A 20230-nucleotide genomic window follows, 5' to 3' on the forward strand; every position below is an offset into this window, starting at 1 on the left:
TTAAATATAGTGAATCTTTGATTTAAAAACTAATTAAGTGAATCTTATATTTAAAGAACTAAGCAAGAACTGCTTGAAAGGGAACACTGGAAATGGTGATTTTTGAGTCTTGATAGTTTTGAAAAGTATATTGATAACACACCAAAACCCAACTCTACTTAGAAAATTCAAAATAGCTCAAGATAAAGTCAAGCAATTATTAATCTCTGTAATTGCAAAAGGTCTAAAGAATCCTTCCAAAAACATCAAAAACTTAATAAATACAATATCAAGTTTAAAATTACATGCATTTTTAAAATTGCCGCCCTTTTGTGTGAAATTGAGTCATTCAAGCAAACATTCCTATTGTTGATGCAACATTGACTCAGAAAATCTTTATAACAGAGGTGTCTAAAGAACATTCTGAAAACGAATCACAACAATTTTATTACTTAAATCAAAAAAAAGCAAATAAAATATATCAAATAAAATCCAAAGAATTCAACAACATGGTAGAAGCTTCTTTAATCAAAGCTGAAGACTCTGAACTTATTGCTTACCATAACTTCAAGAAGCTACAGCTTTGACCGCATGCAAGAGACTATCCTGTAAAACTTAACTGACAGATGCAGCCATTTTACAGTGATCAACTTGCAAAGAATAAGTGTAGTATCCTATGAAAGAATGTTATTATACTTCAAAGAATAGCAGAAAAATCCTGCACATTTTAAATTGTAGACTCTGTTCAAGCCTTTTAGAATTGTTGTTTCATATTTTGGACTTTCTTTAGATGACAGGTTCTCGGAAAAATCTTATGCTTAATGTATTTTATAGTGAAGCAAGTTATAGCAATTTTTGTACATTACATTTAATAAATGTACATTAAGTATTATATTTTCCAGATAAATGTCATCATTAAAATTAACAAATTTTGTTTAGTCCCAAAAAAAAAATATATATATATAATAATAGTGAAAATCCCTAATAAAAAAAGTTTAAATAAATTTACCTGTGTTCTTTAGATCTTTTCGAATATTTTTCCTAACTTCATTTTTAATGTTATCTTTTTTAAAGAGTTTTTTACGATAAAACAATGCTACGCAACCACGACGTTGCACATAAACAATAGTTACAGCTAGAATTATCAGCATAATTATTCCTAATATGATGGGGATGAGAATCAAAATTCTTTGCTTTTTACCTAGAAAAATATTTTTATATTTAGTTTAAATATTTTATATATGAACATATACATGCATTTTTTCTTTAGTACTTTTTTAGTATTTTTCAATAATTTTTTAGTATTTTTACTTTTAGGTGCTACAAGTCCTTACGGTCTTATAACAGAGCACCCAAGAATAGCATTTAACCTGGAAGTTCTACCCTTATATATATATATATATATATATATATATATATATATATATATATATATATATATATATATATATATATATATATATATATATGTATATATATATAATACATACATATATATAGATATATATATTTTTATATATATATATGTATATGTATATATATATATATATATATATATATATATATATATATATATATATATATATATATATATATAAACTGATACATGTTTTGACTAACACAAGCCATCTGCAGTTAAAACAAAATATTTTAAATTTGTTAAAATACCTATAAAGGTGTTTAAAAAAACAATACAAAATTATTCTTAATTATTATTCTTCTACAAACTAATAGCAATATAATTACAAAAATACAATAAAATTAATAAAAAGGTTTATCATGTCATACTAAAGAAATAGGAAATAACAAAAGATTAGGTTAAAAAGATACGCAATATGTATAAAAAATAGTAGCTAAACAGAAAGTGTCATTTCTACATGGTTAACCTGTTTATTCATACCAGGTTTTAACCATTCTATGAACAGCAGTTTAAAATAAGACAAAGATTCTTTGATTGGTTGTGGTGAAGATTTGATTGGTTGTGGTGAAGATTTGATTGGTTGTGGTGAAGTATTTCAATTAATCTTGTTTAAATAGGAGTTAAATATTTTTGAAATGAGCCAAGATGGGTACATGTTTCTTTGAAATACTTTAAAGAGGTCATTTATGTCAGAGTGAAACCCAAGTTTAGTACTATTAATTTTAAACGTTCTATCGATTAAGCATTCGATTAGACTAACTCTGCACAAAAATGGAGCGAAACTATAAAAACTAGCAAGAAAACCAGAATAGGTTTTTTATGAAAAATGGTATGGGTAACTAAAGAATTAGTTTTGTGTAGAGTTACATCTAAAAAACATATTTTTGAGTTTACTTCCATAGTAAAATAAATAGAATTGTGTCTACTATTCATATATCTAAGAAAAAGATGTGCGTCATTTTCTGACTGGAAAGCAACACAAATGTCATCAACGTATCTTATGTAGAAAACTGGTTTTACACCATTAAATTTTTAATTCATTTTTTTCTTCAAAATGACCCATGAACAAACTGGCAAGAACAGGTGCCAGTGGAGAACCCATTGCTACACCATTAATTTGATTATAAGATTGTCCTTGAAAAAAGAAATGTGTTTGCAAAGTGGCAAATTGGAATAGTTTTTTTAAATCTGTTTTAGCAAATTTAATGTTTTTATTATGAAGCAAAATTAAATCGACTGCAATTTCAATGGTTTCTTGAAGCGGAACATAGGTGTATAAGCTGGTTACATCCTATGATACTAAAAAATATTTGTGGAGATCAACTTGACTTATCTCTTTAACAAAGGAAAATTAATCTTTTGTAAAAAATTCAGTGTTTATTAATGGAGATAATAAATCTCTAAAAAATTTTGGCTAGTTGGTAGTTATAGGTTCCAATAGATGATACAGTCTAAAGTCTAAAGTTTATGTTAGTCTCAGGAGAATTTAATTTATGCATTTTTAAAAGTCCATAGATACAAGCAGGATGGGATTCAGACGGGTAAATTTTGCAGAATCATTGAAAAAAACTTTTGCTTTTACTTTCCTCAAAAAATTTTGAAGTTGTTTTATTTATTGCTCTATTTATGGTAACATCTTTCTTTAGTTATTTGAATTTTGTTTTATCATTGACAATTTTATAAATACCATTTATGTATATTTCTTAATCTAATATGGCTACGCCATTACCTTTATCAGGTTTTAAAATAATAATATCAGGACTACTAAAAAGTTTTTTAAGTATTCCATGTTTTTTCAGAGTTTCCTGAGAAAGACGATAATTTTTGCCATTACAAGACCCGATCTGAATATTACAAGAGGGATAAAAAGTCTCATATCTATAAAAATCTCCATGCTAGTAAAAATTGTTTCATGCAAATAAGTGACAAGTGTTTTTCTGTTTTAGATTCAGCATCTAACAAATTCGAGTTAAAACTTAAAGAAAGTATGTTTATAGAATGGTTAAAACCTGGTATGAATAAATAGGTTAACCATGTAGAAATGACACTTTCTGTTTAGCTACTATTTTTTATACATATTGCGTATCTTTTTAACCTAATCTTTTGTTATTTCCTATTTCTTTAGTATGACATAATAAACTTTTTAACTGATATTATCATATTTTTGTAATTAAATTATTATTAGTTTGTACAAGAATAATTATATTTTGTATTGTTTTTTTTAACACCTTTATAGGTATTTTTACAAATTTTAAATATTTTATTTTAACTGAAGATGACTAGCGTTAGTCAAAACATGTATTGATTTTTATTAATAAAATGGTTTTACAAATTAAAAACTTTGTCTTGTCCATGAAAATATTTATATTTTTGGTGCTTAAAAGAAATTTTGGTTATATATATATACACACATATACGTACACACACACACACACACACACACACACACACACACACACACACACACACACACACACACACACACACACACACACACACACACACACACATATATATATATATGAACGTCTCCTAACATATTAAAAGATGTAACTATTTAGTCTCCAGTATCAAAAGATCCTACCTAAAGATCTCTGGTATCAAATCTACCTAAAGATCTCCTAAGATCTACCTAAAGATCTCCTGAGATCTACCTAAAGATCTCCGGTATCAAATCTACCTAAAGATCTACCAGGATATATGTTTATACAGCCCTCGGTTCTAGGGTCAACATTCTGCATTGCCGAACTAACTGCTGACCTAGAAGTGTTTGAGGTTAGCAAAAAATCCCTGCCCTGGTTTCTATATTTTATGGTAAAACTTTTGTATTTTAGTTTTTTGTTTGTCTGAAAAAGTGTAAATAAATCCAAAGTATTAATCTCTTTTATTTTACACTGCTTGATATTGATTAATTTCTGTTGGAAAATTAGATCAGAATCATCTTTACAACATCATGAGCAAATTGCTTTCAAAATTGCAATAGCAGTAAATCCTCCTCTTGACCTAAAATCTTATATAACATATGTTGACGATAGCTGCGCTAGATTTTGAGAGAACACTCAAGAAGCAGAACAATTCCTAATTATCTTAAACCAATAACACCCTGCGATACAATATACAATCGAAACTGAAAGCAAAAATAGAACTCTAAACTTCCTCGATTTAACCATAATAAATAACAACAAAGGAAAATATGAGTTTAAAGTTTACAGAAAGGAAGCCATTACAAATATCCAAATTAAACCTCATTCAAATCATGACCCCAAGATTCTAAACGCAATACTTAAAGGTTACGCAAGATGAGATTAATTTCCTTATTCAAATATTAAACAAAAATGGGTACAACATATGCCAACTTACACGGATTGCAAACTTAATTGGAAATAAACAGTCTCTAAAAATCAACAAAATTCAATCAGATTCTCTTAACCTCCCTAATATATCATTACCGTGGATACCATCACTATCCCCAAAACTAAGGAAAATATTTCGGAAACCTGGCTATAGAGTAGTCTTCAAATCAAATCCAAATTTAAGAACATGACTAACGTCAAAAAACAAATCTATATTGTCACATAATAGTCAACGCAAAACTTATTTAATTGAATGCAAATGCTCAAAGAGATACGTAGGCAAAACTAAACTTCAAATTAGGACTCAAACTCAACAATATCTAAAAAGTTTAAACAAGGGGAAACATTATCACCCATAATAAGTTTTGCTCACAAGAAATAAAGTGGGAAAACATAAAAACAATTAAATTTGAAACAAAAAAATTTGATCGAAAAGTGCGCAAAGCTCTTGAAATACAGAGGTACTAATGTTCACCTTTAAGTGGTGGAATTAATTTAGATAACGGGCAGTTTGTGAAAACTAAATTTTGGACTAATTTTCATTTTCCACGGCAGAAAATGAAAAAGTAGTCAAATTTTATTCTTTTTTTTTTGTCAACTTTTAGCAAATGAATATTGATGTAGACACAAAAGTTTATTTAAAATATACCTTTAATACTAAAATTAATTTATTTAAGTCATTTTTTTATGCTTCCAAAAGTTACGGTTTTTCTCATTGTCACATTATAAAAATGGTATCATTGTAAAATGTTATTTTAACAATGAATTTAATTGCATAATCGGAATTAATTTAGCATGAAAATGGAGCTAACATGTTTAAATTGATGTTGGTTAAGTAAAATACTTTATAAAATATATGTATTCTAAGAAAGTAACAAAAGAACTATTGCAATTTTCATGTAACATAAGTTACATAAAAATTGCAACAGTTACATGTTTTTTCTAAAATTTAGTTAATTTAGTTAAAATTTAGAATATTAAATGTTACATTTTACTTTAAAGTTTTGAATAACACACAAAACACTTAAACACCGGAAAAGGAATAGCTAAAAGATTTCAAACATGTTTCAATTTTCTGGGTTCTTAAAACAAAATAACTACTGATTTTACAAAGTAACAGACAAAGAGCACAAGAAAGGATTAATTTTTTGCTAATGAAAAACACTTGCATTTTTTCTTTAATATGACTATTGTAAAAAAGAATGCAAGTGTTATGTATTATTGTAGCCATACAATTAATTCCTAAACGAAATGCAGTCTCAACTTAAGAAGGAAATTTACAAATTCATCTAAAGATTTATTATCTAAATATTGTTAGTTAATCTGTAACGCTCGCGATGTTTACTTTTGTTTACCACTCGTAAGGCAGCCGCGATATTTCATCACCACGTGATTGAACGTGATATACGTTCAAATAAAAATGTTAAGTTGCGTTTAAATAAAAATGTTAAGTGTTAAAGCACATTTTTATTTTCAATTTGTGTAATGTAAGTTAAAACTACATGCATTTACTAAAGTTCTTGCACTTTTTTGTTAAGTTTTTGTTTACAAAATGAATTATTTCATTAAGTAATTCAACAAGATTTTAACTTTATTAGGAGAATTTAGAAGAAAAAAATTTGTTAATGTTAATTAAAATTATTTATATTATTGCTTTTTTATTTTTTTTATGTATTCTTATTTTAGTTGGCATGTAAATACACATAAATTAATAAAAATAAGAAATATATAAATATTTGAATTTAGACATTAAAAAAAATAAATAAATTTATTTGCTATTCACTTAATATTAAAAAAAAAAAATTTATTTTTGTTTTAGTAAAACAAATCGTTAGTAAATTCAATTATGGGTCATTTATAAAGCACGTCACACTATATTTGTCAATTCTTAACCCCTTCCCTCCTGTCACATATACCTGAACCCCTCTCCTTCCTAAACTGTGGTGGCAGTTTTTTTGTCAAAAATATTTTATAAGATTTAAATGTAAATACTTTGCAGCATTTTAAAAATTCAACTTAATGAAAATAACGCAATACGCATAAGCGTAGGAAGTGCAAGTAAAAACTTCAACAAAGATTTTCTTATTTAAACGACTCAAATAAGTGTTAACAAAGTTGTAATACTAAAATAATTTTTTAAGATGCTCTTGGTCTTGCGTAAAAGCTGTTTTCCATTAAATAACTTTCATAAATCATATGAAAAATCACTCAGGAGTGCCATCAGTTTTTTAAAATTTCCTTTGTTAATTAGTTTTAATGAATGAGTTCAATACTTTTGCAATTCTTTTGTTACATAACTCTAGCTCTGAATAATAAATATAAAAAATCTATGATAAATATCGCTCGGTAACGTAAGTGGTGTAACGTAAGTTAAATATATAGTATCAAAAAAACCAGTTTATTTTCCTTAGCTGGTCACCTCTGATAAAATTTTATATTTTTTAAATTGGCATAGAGTTCTAGTAACATCTTGTGAAAGTTTCTAATACAAACTGCTTTACTAATTCATAGAAATCTGACCTTAAAGCTGAAGAAATTTTTTACCTTGATTTCCATGTAATGTAAGTTAAGTGGCATTTTCAGTAATAAGTTCGCCCTCTTTTTGCCAAACTCAAAACTTTTTTGCTTATTTTATACTTTAGACTAACAGCTTTCATACAAAATAGCCAAAAGTTTAATTTACAGTTTAAATAGGTAAATATTTGTTAAAGTTGTTGTGCGTGTAACATAAGTTAAAAATGGAATTGCCCATATATATTAGGGTGTCCCAGCCACTCCTTATATTCTAAAAAAGATCTGTTTATATTCTTAAAAATTGATATTGGTTCTCACAAGCAACTTGGTTAAATTTTTTCAAAATTTTATTGAATTTAGGGGAAGCACAAGACCCTTGAACACTTACCAGGTCCCTAATATTATAAAAATAAAAGTTTTTTAAAAGTATGTCATGTAGGGTCTCAAAAGAAGCGAAATTATATAAAAATTTCAAAAATAACAATCATTTTATAAACAAATTATTTAAGATTTTTTTGGCAATTATTATTAAAAAAATACACTTCTTTCATTTTTAGTTATTAAAGGTCTTTTTTCTGCAATGAAAAAAAAAATTTTTTTATAATATAAGGGAATCTGTAAGTGTTTAAGGGTCTTGTGCTCCCCCTAAATCCAATTTTGAAAAAACAACCCAAATTTAAAAAAAAATTTAACCGAGCTGCTTATGAGAACCAATAGCAGTTTTTAAAAATATGAACAAATCTTTTTTAGAATATAAGGGGTGGCTAAGACACCCTAATATATATACATACATATATATATATATATATATATATATATATATATATATATATATATATATATATATATATATATATATATATATATATATATATATATATATTTAAACAACTTTAAAAAGTATTCTACACAATAGAGTGCTCAATGTTCTTAAAAGAACAGAGCAATTATATATTAGTAGAAAATCACTTAACAAAAATTTTTTCCATTTGACACTGTTTCATCAACAAACATTCATCAGAAATCTTCTGATGAATCTTTGTTGATGAAACAGTGTCAAATGGAAACAATTTTTGTTAAGTAATTTTCTACTGATATATATATATATATATATATATATATATATATATATATATATATATCTATTTATGTATGTATGTATGTATGTATGTATGTATGTATGTATGTATGTATGTATGTATGTATGTATGTATGTATGTATGTATGTATGTATGTATGTATGCATGCATGCATGCATGTATGTATGTATGTATATATATATATGTATATATGTATGTATGTATAAATGTATGTATGTATAAATGTATGTATGTATGTATGTATGTATGTATGTATGTATGTATGTATGTATGTATATATATATATATATATATATATATATATATATATATATATATATATATATATATACACATATATATATATATATATATATATATATATATATATATATATATATATATATATATATATATATATATATATATGTATGTATATATATATATATGAAGACCTCAGTGGAAAAACCGGCGTTGTCACATTTAAAAAGTATTGAGAAAGTATTTGTTGATCATTAATAAATGTCTTTATTTAAAGCAAAGAAAAAAAAAATTTTGTATAAAAAATTACAAAATGTTTTGTTTTTGAATAAATTTTAAATAAAATAATAATAATATAAATTTTTTTAAATTGCTTAGTTTCATTTGCTTTAAATAAAGACTTTTATTAATGATCAATAAATACTTTCTCAATACTTTTTAAATGTGACAACGCCGGTTTTTCCACTGAGGTCTTCATATATATATATATATATATATATATATATATATATATATATATATATATATATATATATATATATATATATATATATATATATATATATATATATATATATATATATATATATATATGTATGTATGTATGTATGTATATATATGTGTAAAATTACACAGTTTTGGTGTTAATATAACCTCAAATGGAGTTTTTTGAAACTCATTTAAGCAAAAAGTGTAAACTTACACCATTTTGGTGTAATTATACACTCTGAAGGTTATTTTTAATAAAATGGTGTAAATAAACACCTTTTTTAATCACTACACCGTTTTGAAAAGGTGTAAAGATCAAATATTGTGATGTTTTTTTTCTTTTGCACCTTTTAAAAAACACTGTAAAACTGTGTAAAGCTGTTTTACATTGTTTTACACCATTTAATTAAAAGGTGTAAAAAAAGAAAAACTTTACAATGCTTGATTTTTACACCTTTTTGAAATGGTGTAGTAAATATAAAAAGGCGTTATTTTACACTTTTTTATAAATCAACCTTCAGTGTACATTTTTAATTAAAAGGTGTATAATTACACCATTTCGGTGTTCACATGACTTCAAACTGTGATGTTTGAAAATAATTTAAGCAAAGAATTTAAATTTACACATTTTTTGGTGTAAACGGTGTAAAATGGTGTAGGGGAGATTGGGGAGAAGTGGGAGGCTTAAATTTTTTTTTTAGAGTAATTGCAATATCTTTTTTATTTGATGTATAAACTGAACTAAAAAAGTTTTGGGGAGTAAACCTTCCTTTTAGGCACTGATTCAATCCCCTTAGGTTTCCAGCCAATTATAAATAACTATATAAATTTTTGCTTTTAAAGAAACCGTGCCACTGGGGTAAGTGGGACAAGTTTAAGTAGAAGTGTGACAAATAAATTTAAAACAATATTTTAACAAAAGTTATTAAATAGAAAAATCATAAAATCACCTAACCGACATAAAAAAGGTTCAAGAGCTTTTACCAATCAAATAATCAAATGGCAATGGGAAGAAGCTGGGCATAAATTTTTTTTTTCTGACCTAGTTTTGTTTCTTTAGCATATTCTTTTTCATTTTTAAAATAATAAAAATAAATAACTTAATAAAAGTTTAATTAAGATCTGTTTAAAATAACCCATAGTAAATGTAACTAATTAAACGTAATTTTTTAAATTATACTTGATGATTAAAAAAATATTAGATATTTTTAAATATATATATTTTTTAGTCAAAAAAATATAACGTTTTTAAAATGTTATGTTTACCATTAGATGGTGTAGAGTTGTTTTAAATCTTTTTGGCCAACAGTTTTACACCAAAAACATAAACTTATTAATAAACGTTGTTAGACGCATTTTAGTGTATAACGTTTTATTGTGGTATGATTAAATGTGGTATGACAAATGTCTTATTACTAATAAGACATTTGCCTAATATATATTGCATGCAATACTACGTGTATGTGCAAATTGCGTTTTATATTTTAACTACGTGTATGTGCAAATTGCGTTTTATAGGTAGTTTCCACGTAGCTAAAATAGTGTTCATTTAGCTCAAATTGAATTTCTTATTTTATTTTCTGAATAAATTATTTAATTTATATGACTAAAGTAAGTAAAAAATTTTGACTGTTTTTTTATATACACATTATTAAATAATGCGTATAAAAAAATACTACCTATAAAACCCAATTGCCCATGGTTAAAAAGTGTTTATTAACATTGTACTATATTATTTATTATTGTCCTATATTGTTTATTAACATTGTTCTATATTGTATCAAGTTTAAAAATTGCATAACATAAACAAGTTGTATATGGTACACATAATATAAAAGTTTATTTGGCAGTTTTATTAACTTGATACATTTAATGTGGGTTGTATTATTGTTTATATTTTTGCAGTTGAAAAGCATTTTTCTAAACGAATCTAGGTCAATGTTTGTGAAGTTGAGTTTGGGTTACTTTAAATTAAATCAGGGAAAACAGGTAGAAGATCACGAAAATATCAGGAAAAAGTCAGTGAAATCCACCTTAAAATATTGGCAGACACCTTGTTTTAGGAATATTAGATGCACATCTAATATTCCTGTTTACATCTAATATTCCTAAAAGTATAATTGTTAAACCTGATACAACACTATCATAATATATATTATGATATAATATATTCTGTTATTTGTTGTTATTTATTGCTAAGTTGAACACAAATGCAATTACTATGTGAACAAGAGAGTGGACTTTATTTGACTGAACAATTCTTGACTGCTTGTTAAGTCTGAATTGATGTCATTCTTTATTGGATGTTTTTAATTTTTTATTTGGCATGGTGATAATTTTTTTTTTGTTGTCATTAGATGATGCCCCTTAAACGCGATGCGCTAGGAAAACCGACCCAGATCCCCCACTCTCTGTGCACTTCTGTATGTATGCATATATACATGTATATACTTATTTATATATGCATGTATATATATATATATATATATATATATATATATATATATGTATGTATATATATATATATATATATATATATATATTTATATTAATATGTATACATGTATATATATATATACATATATATACAGTAAACTCCTGATATCTTGAACCTCCAAGGGACCTAGAAAATAGTAAGAGTTAGTGAATGTTCGAGTTATCGGGACATTCTATTTTATCAAGTTTTGCTGATAAGTAAAAACAATTTGAGTTATCAAAAGTTTTAAAGGTAAAAGTAATACATTATAAATTAAAAAATGTTCTAATGTCACTCTGTCTTATTTTGAAGAAAAGTCTCTATCGAATATAACCGAGACCGCATTGAGCTTTTGTTGAAAATCTTCATCTGTAAGACTGAAGGGCATATAGTCATACAAGTTTTTCAGATAGTTTTTCTATCCGATTTTGAATCCTTTTAAAGGGGTCAATGTCTTCATCCGAATGGGCAGATTTCTGTCGATCTTAGGAAATTCCCGCTTTTGCAAGACAATTAATGATAGTAGAGGTTTTCACTTTTTGCCATGCAAGAACAAGCATTTTCACTGCATCTGAAATCGAAAAAACAAGAAGATCTTTTCTTTTATCGATAGCAATGACCAGCCTTTGCAATGCCAAAGGTAATAAACTGTAATAAACTTTCAAAGAGCATATAACTCCCTGATCCATTGGTTGAAATTTAGATGTGGTATTCGGTGGTAAAAAAAAGAGCTCAATAGATTTTAGGGTGTTTTTTTTTTCATTGATGGACTATAAATTATACTCAGTATAATTTTATATTTGTGTTTACAAACTTTAGGGCTAAAATTCAATAAATTATCTCACTTTTTATTTTTAGCTTTAAAGACGTATTTTTCGGCTTTGCAAAATGTATATTTTCGTTAAAAACGAATCAAACTCATTTTTTAAATTACATACTTTACATTTTTAATAACAATGGGCTTTGTAGATCATGTTTTCTAAACACAATATCTTCTCAAATAGACGATTACAAAATGCAAATAATATTGCAGATGCATGGGAAAGAGTCTATTTCATACATCCAAAGTGTTTTTTTTCCACCACAATAGTTTAAATAATTCAAAGGTATAAATCCATAAGCAAGCCTGAATAATATGTTAATTGACAAAATGCTTTAGGGCTTTAAAATTCGAACTTAAAAACTCATACAATATTAGTGGTAAATGGTAAAGTATTGATTAAAAAAAAAAAATTTCCTGATCAAAATAAGAAATTGAAAAATACATTTGACTTCAAAAATCATATTCTTTTGTCCATTTATAAATGTGGTTATGTCAAATAAAGTTATAGAAATAAGAAAGGTGAGAATAAATTAACTTTCCAGTTTTATGTTAGAAAGAGTTTATTCATTGAGAAAGTATTTTATGAAACTAATATTTATTATTAATATTTATATATATTAGAAACCTAATATATGTATATTAGGGTGGTGCTAAAAAGAACTTGTTTCGAAAATATCTGCGGACACCTCCTAAATGAGTTCTATATAATCAAATAATACTGGATTTAAAAAATTTTTGAAGCAAAAATATTTTTAGGGGTACCACAAGACCCTTAAACATCAAACAGGTTCCTAATATTATCAAAAAATAAGTTTTCCAAAAGTATGTCATGTTGGGTCTCAAATGAAGCAAAACTATGTAAAAATTTCAAAATTAATCATTAGTTAAAAAAAAATTGAGATAAAAATTATAAACAAAAAAATATTGCTGAATTCCCTTTTTTTGAATCTGTTTGATGTTTAAGGGTCTTGTAGCACCCCTAAAAAAATTTTTATTCAAAAATTTTTAAAACCAATATCATTTGATTATAAAGAACACATTTAGGAGGTGTCAGCAGACATTTTCGAAACAAGTTGTTATATATATATATATATATATATATATATATATATATATATATATATATATATATATATATATATATATATATACATATATTTATATATGAATGTAAATGAAGCTTGAAAAGCAAATTTAACAAAACCCCCACTTTTGCCTGGTCTATTTCAAAATCTGCTCCCCCTTATTCAAACATTTCAAAAAAATGTCACCTTTGCCTAAATAAAAAACTTGCAACTATTTCTTATTTGAAACCTGATGAACTATTTAATAAAAAATTTACTAAAAAATTACATAGACTGCTACAAACTTTATTAACTAATAACATTCACTAACAGTTTTTACATTTTTTTTAATTATTTTTTTATATTTTTTTATAATTTTTTATTTTTTCTTAAAAATCTAAAATTATTTATAAATTATGCATTCAACATAATTTATTATACCTCTGTTTAAATTTTAAATATGTAAATACAAATTATTATTTTAACAGTCTAAGTAAAATTAAATTATAAATTTTTATTTGTCAGTTATATAAACTAATTACTAATAAATAACTTACACCTATTGACTAAATATTTTCAAATTTCTGTTCAAAACCTAAATAAATACCGTAATTTTCTAAACAAAATTTGTAGCAAAATTAATTTTTCTGCTACTTGCCTGATGATTGTGGAAACGCATGAAACTCTGAGCTGCAAAACTATATTATCTATATTATTATAAACATAAGCTAAATGCTAGTTCCTGGTACTGCGAGTAACGGTATTATACTTATTTATATATATATATATATATATATATATATATATATATATATATATATATATATATATATATATATATATATATATATATATATATATATATATATATATATATCTATATATATATATATATATATATATATATATATATATATATATATATATATATGAAGACACCACAAGTATGTCATGATTGAGTATTATAATAATTTTTTTCCTGCTTTGTTAAAAGTTTAACTTATTTAGTTGGAATTACTTATATCAATAATAAGGATTAAAAAATCAAGATTTTCCTCTCCCCACATATAACCTAGAGTATCCTTCTAGTTCAAAATCATTTTGGTTAATGCTGGCAGTTTATATTTTAAAAAATTCTTCTTTTATCGATAACTATTAAAATCATTAACTTTAAATAAACCATAAAGACATTTTTTAAGATCATTTTTAATGAGAAGAACATAAACAGGAACATACTTTTATGTACTTTATAATTAAATATATGCGTGTTTTTTTGTTTTTGTGATTTAACAATAAAAAGGTGTGCACCATGAAATACACTAAAACGGTGTATTTTAATACTAAAACTGTGTAAATTAACACCAAAAAGGTGTGCAGCATGAAATACACTAAAACGATGTAATTTAATACCAAAACGGTGTAAACTAACACTAAAAAAGTGTGCAGCATAAAATACACCAAAACGGTGTAATTTAACAGTGTTTTTCATGCTGCACACCTTTTTATATATATATATATATATATATATATATATATATATATATATATATATATATATATATATATATATATATATATATATATATATATATATATATATATCTATATATATATATATATATCTATATTATATATATATATATATATATATATATATATATATATCTATATATATATATATATATATATATATATATATATATATATCTATATATATATATATATATATATATATATATATATATATATATATATATATATATATATATATATATATATATATATATATATATATATATATATATTATATATATATATATACATATATATATATATATATATATATATTATATATATATATATACATATATATATATATATACATATATATATATATATATATACATATATATATATATATATACATATATATATATATATATATGTACACACACATTAAGTCTATAATATTTTTGAATAGAATCAAACATTTTGAAAAAGTTAATTTAGTTAACAGATAATAGTTTAATTGTACAAAGTGGCTACATGTGGTCAGCCACTTTGTACAATTAAATTCCCTGACTTTTGCCTGACTTATAATATTTTTCCCTGACTCAGTTATTTTTTAAGTATGAGTTTTTAAATTTTTTAACTCTTGCTTGTAAATGCTTCTCAGTTTAATACCAAATATATGAAGAAAAAAATAATATAAACGATATATTGCTAAAAGATAAATAATATATAAGATATATTATATATATGTATTTATTATTTTTTCAATTCTTTTACTATATAAGTTAAACAATCATAATTTAGGCTTCAGACTTTTCTATATTATTACTATTAAGTGAAGTAAGCTTTCAACTAGTTTTTTAGAATGGAAATAAATTAAAGCAGACTAAGCTAAATTAGAGTAGACTAAGTTAGAGTAGGTTATTAGAGTAGGCTTCAAAATTTATAAAAACAACAAAGAGTTTAATATGAAAACAAACAGCAGTCCAATAATAGTATAAAATAAATATGCATATGCTAATATATATGCAATATATTTGGTCCCTTTTGTCTAATGTTCTTTTGGAAATCTTGATAGCAAATGAATAAATTTCCTTGAAAAATGACGAAAGGGCAAAGATATAAGCTAATTTTACAAATATATAACTCAGTTATTATGAGTTAAAAAATAAACATTTTAAATGGTTTGATAAAATTTTTTTTGCTTTTTAATAAACTAATCTTTAAATAGTTTAAATCTTTTTAAACGAAAATAATGTAAACTTGTTCATTCCATTTTGGGTGATAGCATTTTTAATTCTAGTTAAATTTGAGGTGTATCTTCCTGATGATGTTGATTTAACTCTTTTTTTTAGCATTTAATTTTTTGCAGAGTTATTTTTATATCGATACAGTCTTGTTTTTCTTTTTTGTTTTCATGAACCCTGTAGTGTGAATGGGATATGTTTACACTTTTGATCATTGATTTCGTTATTTCCACATTGCAAACTCTACCAACGTGGTGAATTCCACCATAAACTTGTATTTGGGCAACTAAAGAACTTTGGTGCAAATTTTTAACAAGAACATCTGAATTGATAGAAAACCCACTTTCAACCTGTGCCTTACCATGTGAAAAAGTAAAGACAATTTTGAATAGTTAAATAAGTTATTAGAATTCTTGCTTATAAAAGGGTTTAAAAAACATCCAACTTATCCTTATAAACATTGTAATTTGTAAATTCTATCCTATGGATGCCTTTCGCAAGATCACATAAATCTAGATACTGATTATTGACCATATCAGCTATTGTAGCATTAATCCATTTAGATTCATGAAGAACTGTGAGTAAATCAGTCATTCTGTTTTTTCCTGAGTCAAAATTAGAACCTACAATAATGGGGTTTAAAGCTGAGATAGCTCTTGTAAGTTTATATTTTAAAGGACTTCTTTCTCTCAACTTATTAACAACTCCAATGTAAAACTGAATACAATCACTTTGAAATTGTAACTTCTGACATTCACTTACTTTTATTTTACCAAGTAGAGCAATACCAAGTTTTACTTTCATTGGTGATACTTGTGCACGGTTAAATCTATTTTCATTAGCTTTATAACAAATTTTACTCCCTCCAATACATTTTTTAAATAAAGTTCTGCATGGTCTCATTGGCTTTTCAAGTTCTTGATATAAGAATGATGCTAATGAAGAAAATCTGACTGAAAAATCTTAAGAATGGTTCCGAAGCCAAATATTGAAAAAAGATCTTGAAATATAATCATTGACATGATCATATTTCAAGAATAGATATTTCAAACTTTTCACCAAATTCATCATTGAGAATATCAAAAAACTTCCAATTCACATTTGGTCCACCCATAGAAATTTGCAAAACTTTGTCTGGAAGACTTAAAACACTTGTTAAACCTTTGTACAAATCATTTGTAGATGCATGACCAAGAAACACTGATAAAAAATAAAATCTTGTAGTCACATGGTTGTGAATAACATCCCAATTACAAATTCAAATACCCATTTAATTTTTTTGAACAACTTTGTTTAAAGACTCATTAAAACAAACAACTATGTGCGTAGAGCTAAACATCCCCCTTAGAAAATAAGATCATGGAAATATGGGGCAAGACCATGTGTGATGTTATAGACTACTTTAGTTTTCCCAATAGTCATTTTTTTTCAGCTGTAAAACTGTCAGGAAACAGACTGAAACAATTTTCCTATTTTTGAACACAATCTGTAAGAGAAATGCTGCTGTGTAACATATAGCGCCTAAAGTACTTCAGAACATGTTACATAATTTGGAGCCACAAATAAAGAGAAAGGTAGTATTGCTGTTCTGGAAGAACTTGGTGAAACGATTGACATTGGTTGAGAAGATTTAGCTACACAGAAAGCTAATGGCAATAATTCAGAAGCTATTATTGTTGATGTTGATGAAACAGTTGCTTGTGATATTGTATTTTTCTGCGACTTGTTAGTAAAAAAGTCAAATACTGTTGGTTTTTAAATCCTAATTAATAAAGATGTATAATATTTATAATTAATCTTTGTGCTACTAATAGAGTTTAGTAGAAATAGAACACTACTAATAGAGTTTAGTAGAAATCTAAAGTAAAATTACACAGTGACATAATGGCACTTAATAAATATTTACTACATTAATAAATATTTTTAAATGTTTTAAAGTGTTTTATTAATACTGTGTAACTGTATAAACTAATGTGAATATTTCAACAGATGGTCAGTTTAGAAATACTGAAGAATTGGAACTTCAATCTGCCCGGTCACAAGTAAAAGTAAAAGTTATTGACTAATAACAAACATATATAGGTATTAAAGTTTGTAAGAACAATCGATGATTATTACTGATCTAATATGCTTTTGAAGGTACAATCATTAATGTATTTTAGTTTTGGAGTTTAAATAAAAGCTTATTTTTGCTTTCTGCAGTTTTATACTCTGATGTGTCAATATATATTTATTTTACATAGTATATTTTTTATATTGCATTTTACTTAGAGCAACACATTTCTGCATTAAAACTGAAATGGTAATTGGCATAAAATACTTCCTTTATAAATCTGAACATGTGTTCTTTTAGTTTAAGAGTGTGTGTGTGTGTGTGTGTGTGTGTGTGTGTGTGTGTGTGTGTGTGTGTGTGTGTGTGTGTGTGTGTGTGTGTGTGTGTGTGTGTGTGTGTGTGTGTGTGTGTGTGTGTGTGTGTGTAAACTATCTTAATACATTTCTCACACTTTATCTTTTAATTCACTTTATACCCATTTAAATTCAAACATTTTTTTTAAAAGAAGAAAATTAATGATTTGTTTTTTTGCCATAATGCAAACATTAAAAATAACTTATATATTATAAAACTTTATAAAAATTTAACTATAAATTGACAACAACTTTATATAAATTTATATAAATTGTAAATATCAAATAAATTAACAAGTATTAAAACTAATTAAAACAAATAGTTTAACTTTTAAAAACTATTTATTAAAATTAAAAAAACAAAAAAATACATAATAAAAATAACAGTGACAGTTTTTTGTATAAAAATAAATAAAAAATTACCAGTTCTAAAAAACATCTCAAGTTTGGTACTATTATATTGATTGTTATTTCTTGATCGAATAATGTAAGAAGATATTGCTATTGCATAAGATGTGTCTTCCTTAAGAGAAGGAATTACTGCTTCAGATATATCTCTACCAAATTTTAGGGGTTTGCAACTATCAGAATCTAAATATTAAAAGTCAATTAATATTTAATGGCATCTTATGTTTAAAGTAGTTCTTAGGCTTTTCTAAATGCGTTTTTTGATTTCACATGGTCTTTTAACCAAGGTCTGCAAGCAAATTTGAATTGATAAATTTTTTATATTATTCAAGAAGAATTGATATTGTTCTTTGTTTAATTTAATTTGTTTAATTAGAAGTTTTAATAAATAAATATTTGTTATTTCTAGGTTACTTAGTATGTTTAGATTCTTATAAATGCTTTTTAGTTACATTGATTCACTTTATTGTTATTTTTTGTTGTTAAAAGGATTAATAAGGATATAATATTTAAGACATGCAAACTGGTACTGATATGAGTAAGTTTACTGTTTAATTTTATTTTAAGTTGGAACTTTATTTTTATATATATATAATATGAAAAACCCAATAAAATAAAACTGTTATTTGAAATATACACACATTTAAGTATATAAACTATACAAGTTTGTATACTTAAATGTGTGTATATTTCAGTATATTTTTTATTTTTCTGTATCTTTAAATATTTTCTTTTAAAAAAATAAAAAGGAATAGTAAAAACAACAAGATTCTGCCAGAAGTGAAAATGAAGGTTTGAGTAAAAGTAAAAGCATAAAAAAGCAAATGCTCATGGCAAAGGCAACTGTTCAAAAATACGTGAATAAAGTTTTGCTTTTACTCATAAGCAATTGCTTCCATTTAGGAGTAAATGCTTTATGCCGCTACCAATAGAAATTGTTTGTTTTTATTTTTTCGTTTAAAATTGGCCGCTTTTAGTGTAAATAATATGTGTGTGTATATATGTGTGTATATATATATATACATACATAAAAAATCTTTGAGACAATATTTAAGATGCACATACATTGACTGAAAAATATATACTTATTAAAATATCTAATTGAATTTAAATAAATTTCAATGATGACAACAATAAAAATCTGTTTGCGTAGTTAAAAATCGATTTTTTTCATCCTTTTAAGGTAAAAGTTCATCCAA

General features: G+C 24.9%; 1 protein-coding gene across 1 annotated transcript in view; it reads right to left on the bottom strand.

Annotated features, from left to right (window-relative positions):
• Window positions 1–20230, bottom strand: part of LOC101239426 (receptor-type tyrosine-protein phosphatase F) — a 119941-nt gene that overhangs the window by 56669 nt on the left and 43042 nt on the right. The window contains exons 9-10 of the mRNA XM_065817510.1: window positions 19047–19214; window positions 989–1180 (exon numbers count right to left, since the gene is read on the bottom strand). Coding sequence (XP_065673582.1) covers window positions 989–1180; window positions 19047–19214 — 360 coding nt within the window. The remainder of the gene's footprint in view (window positions 1–988; window positions 1181–19046; window positions 19215–20230) is intronic.

This window comes from Hydra vulgaris, chromosome 14 (genome assembly GCF_038396675.1).
Source record: "Hydra vulgaris chromosome 14, alternate assembly HydraT2T_AEP".
NCBI classification, from domain to species: domain Eukaryota; kingdom Metazoa; phylum Cnidaria; class Hydrozoa; order Anthoathecata; family Hydridae; genus Hydra; species Hydra vulgaris.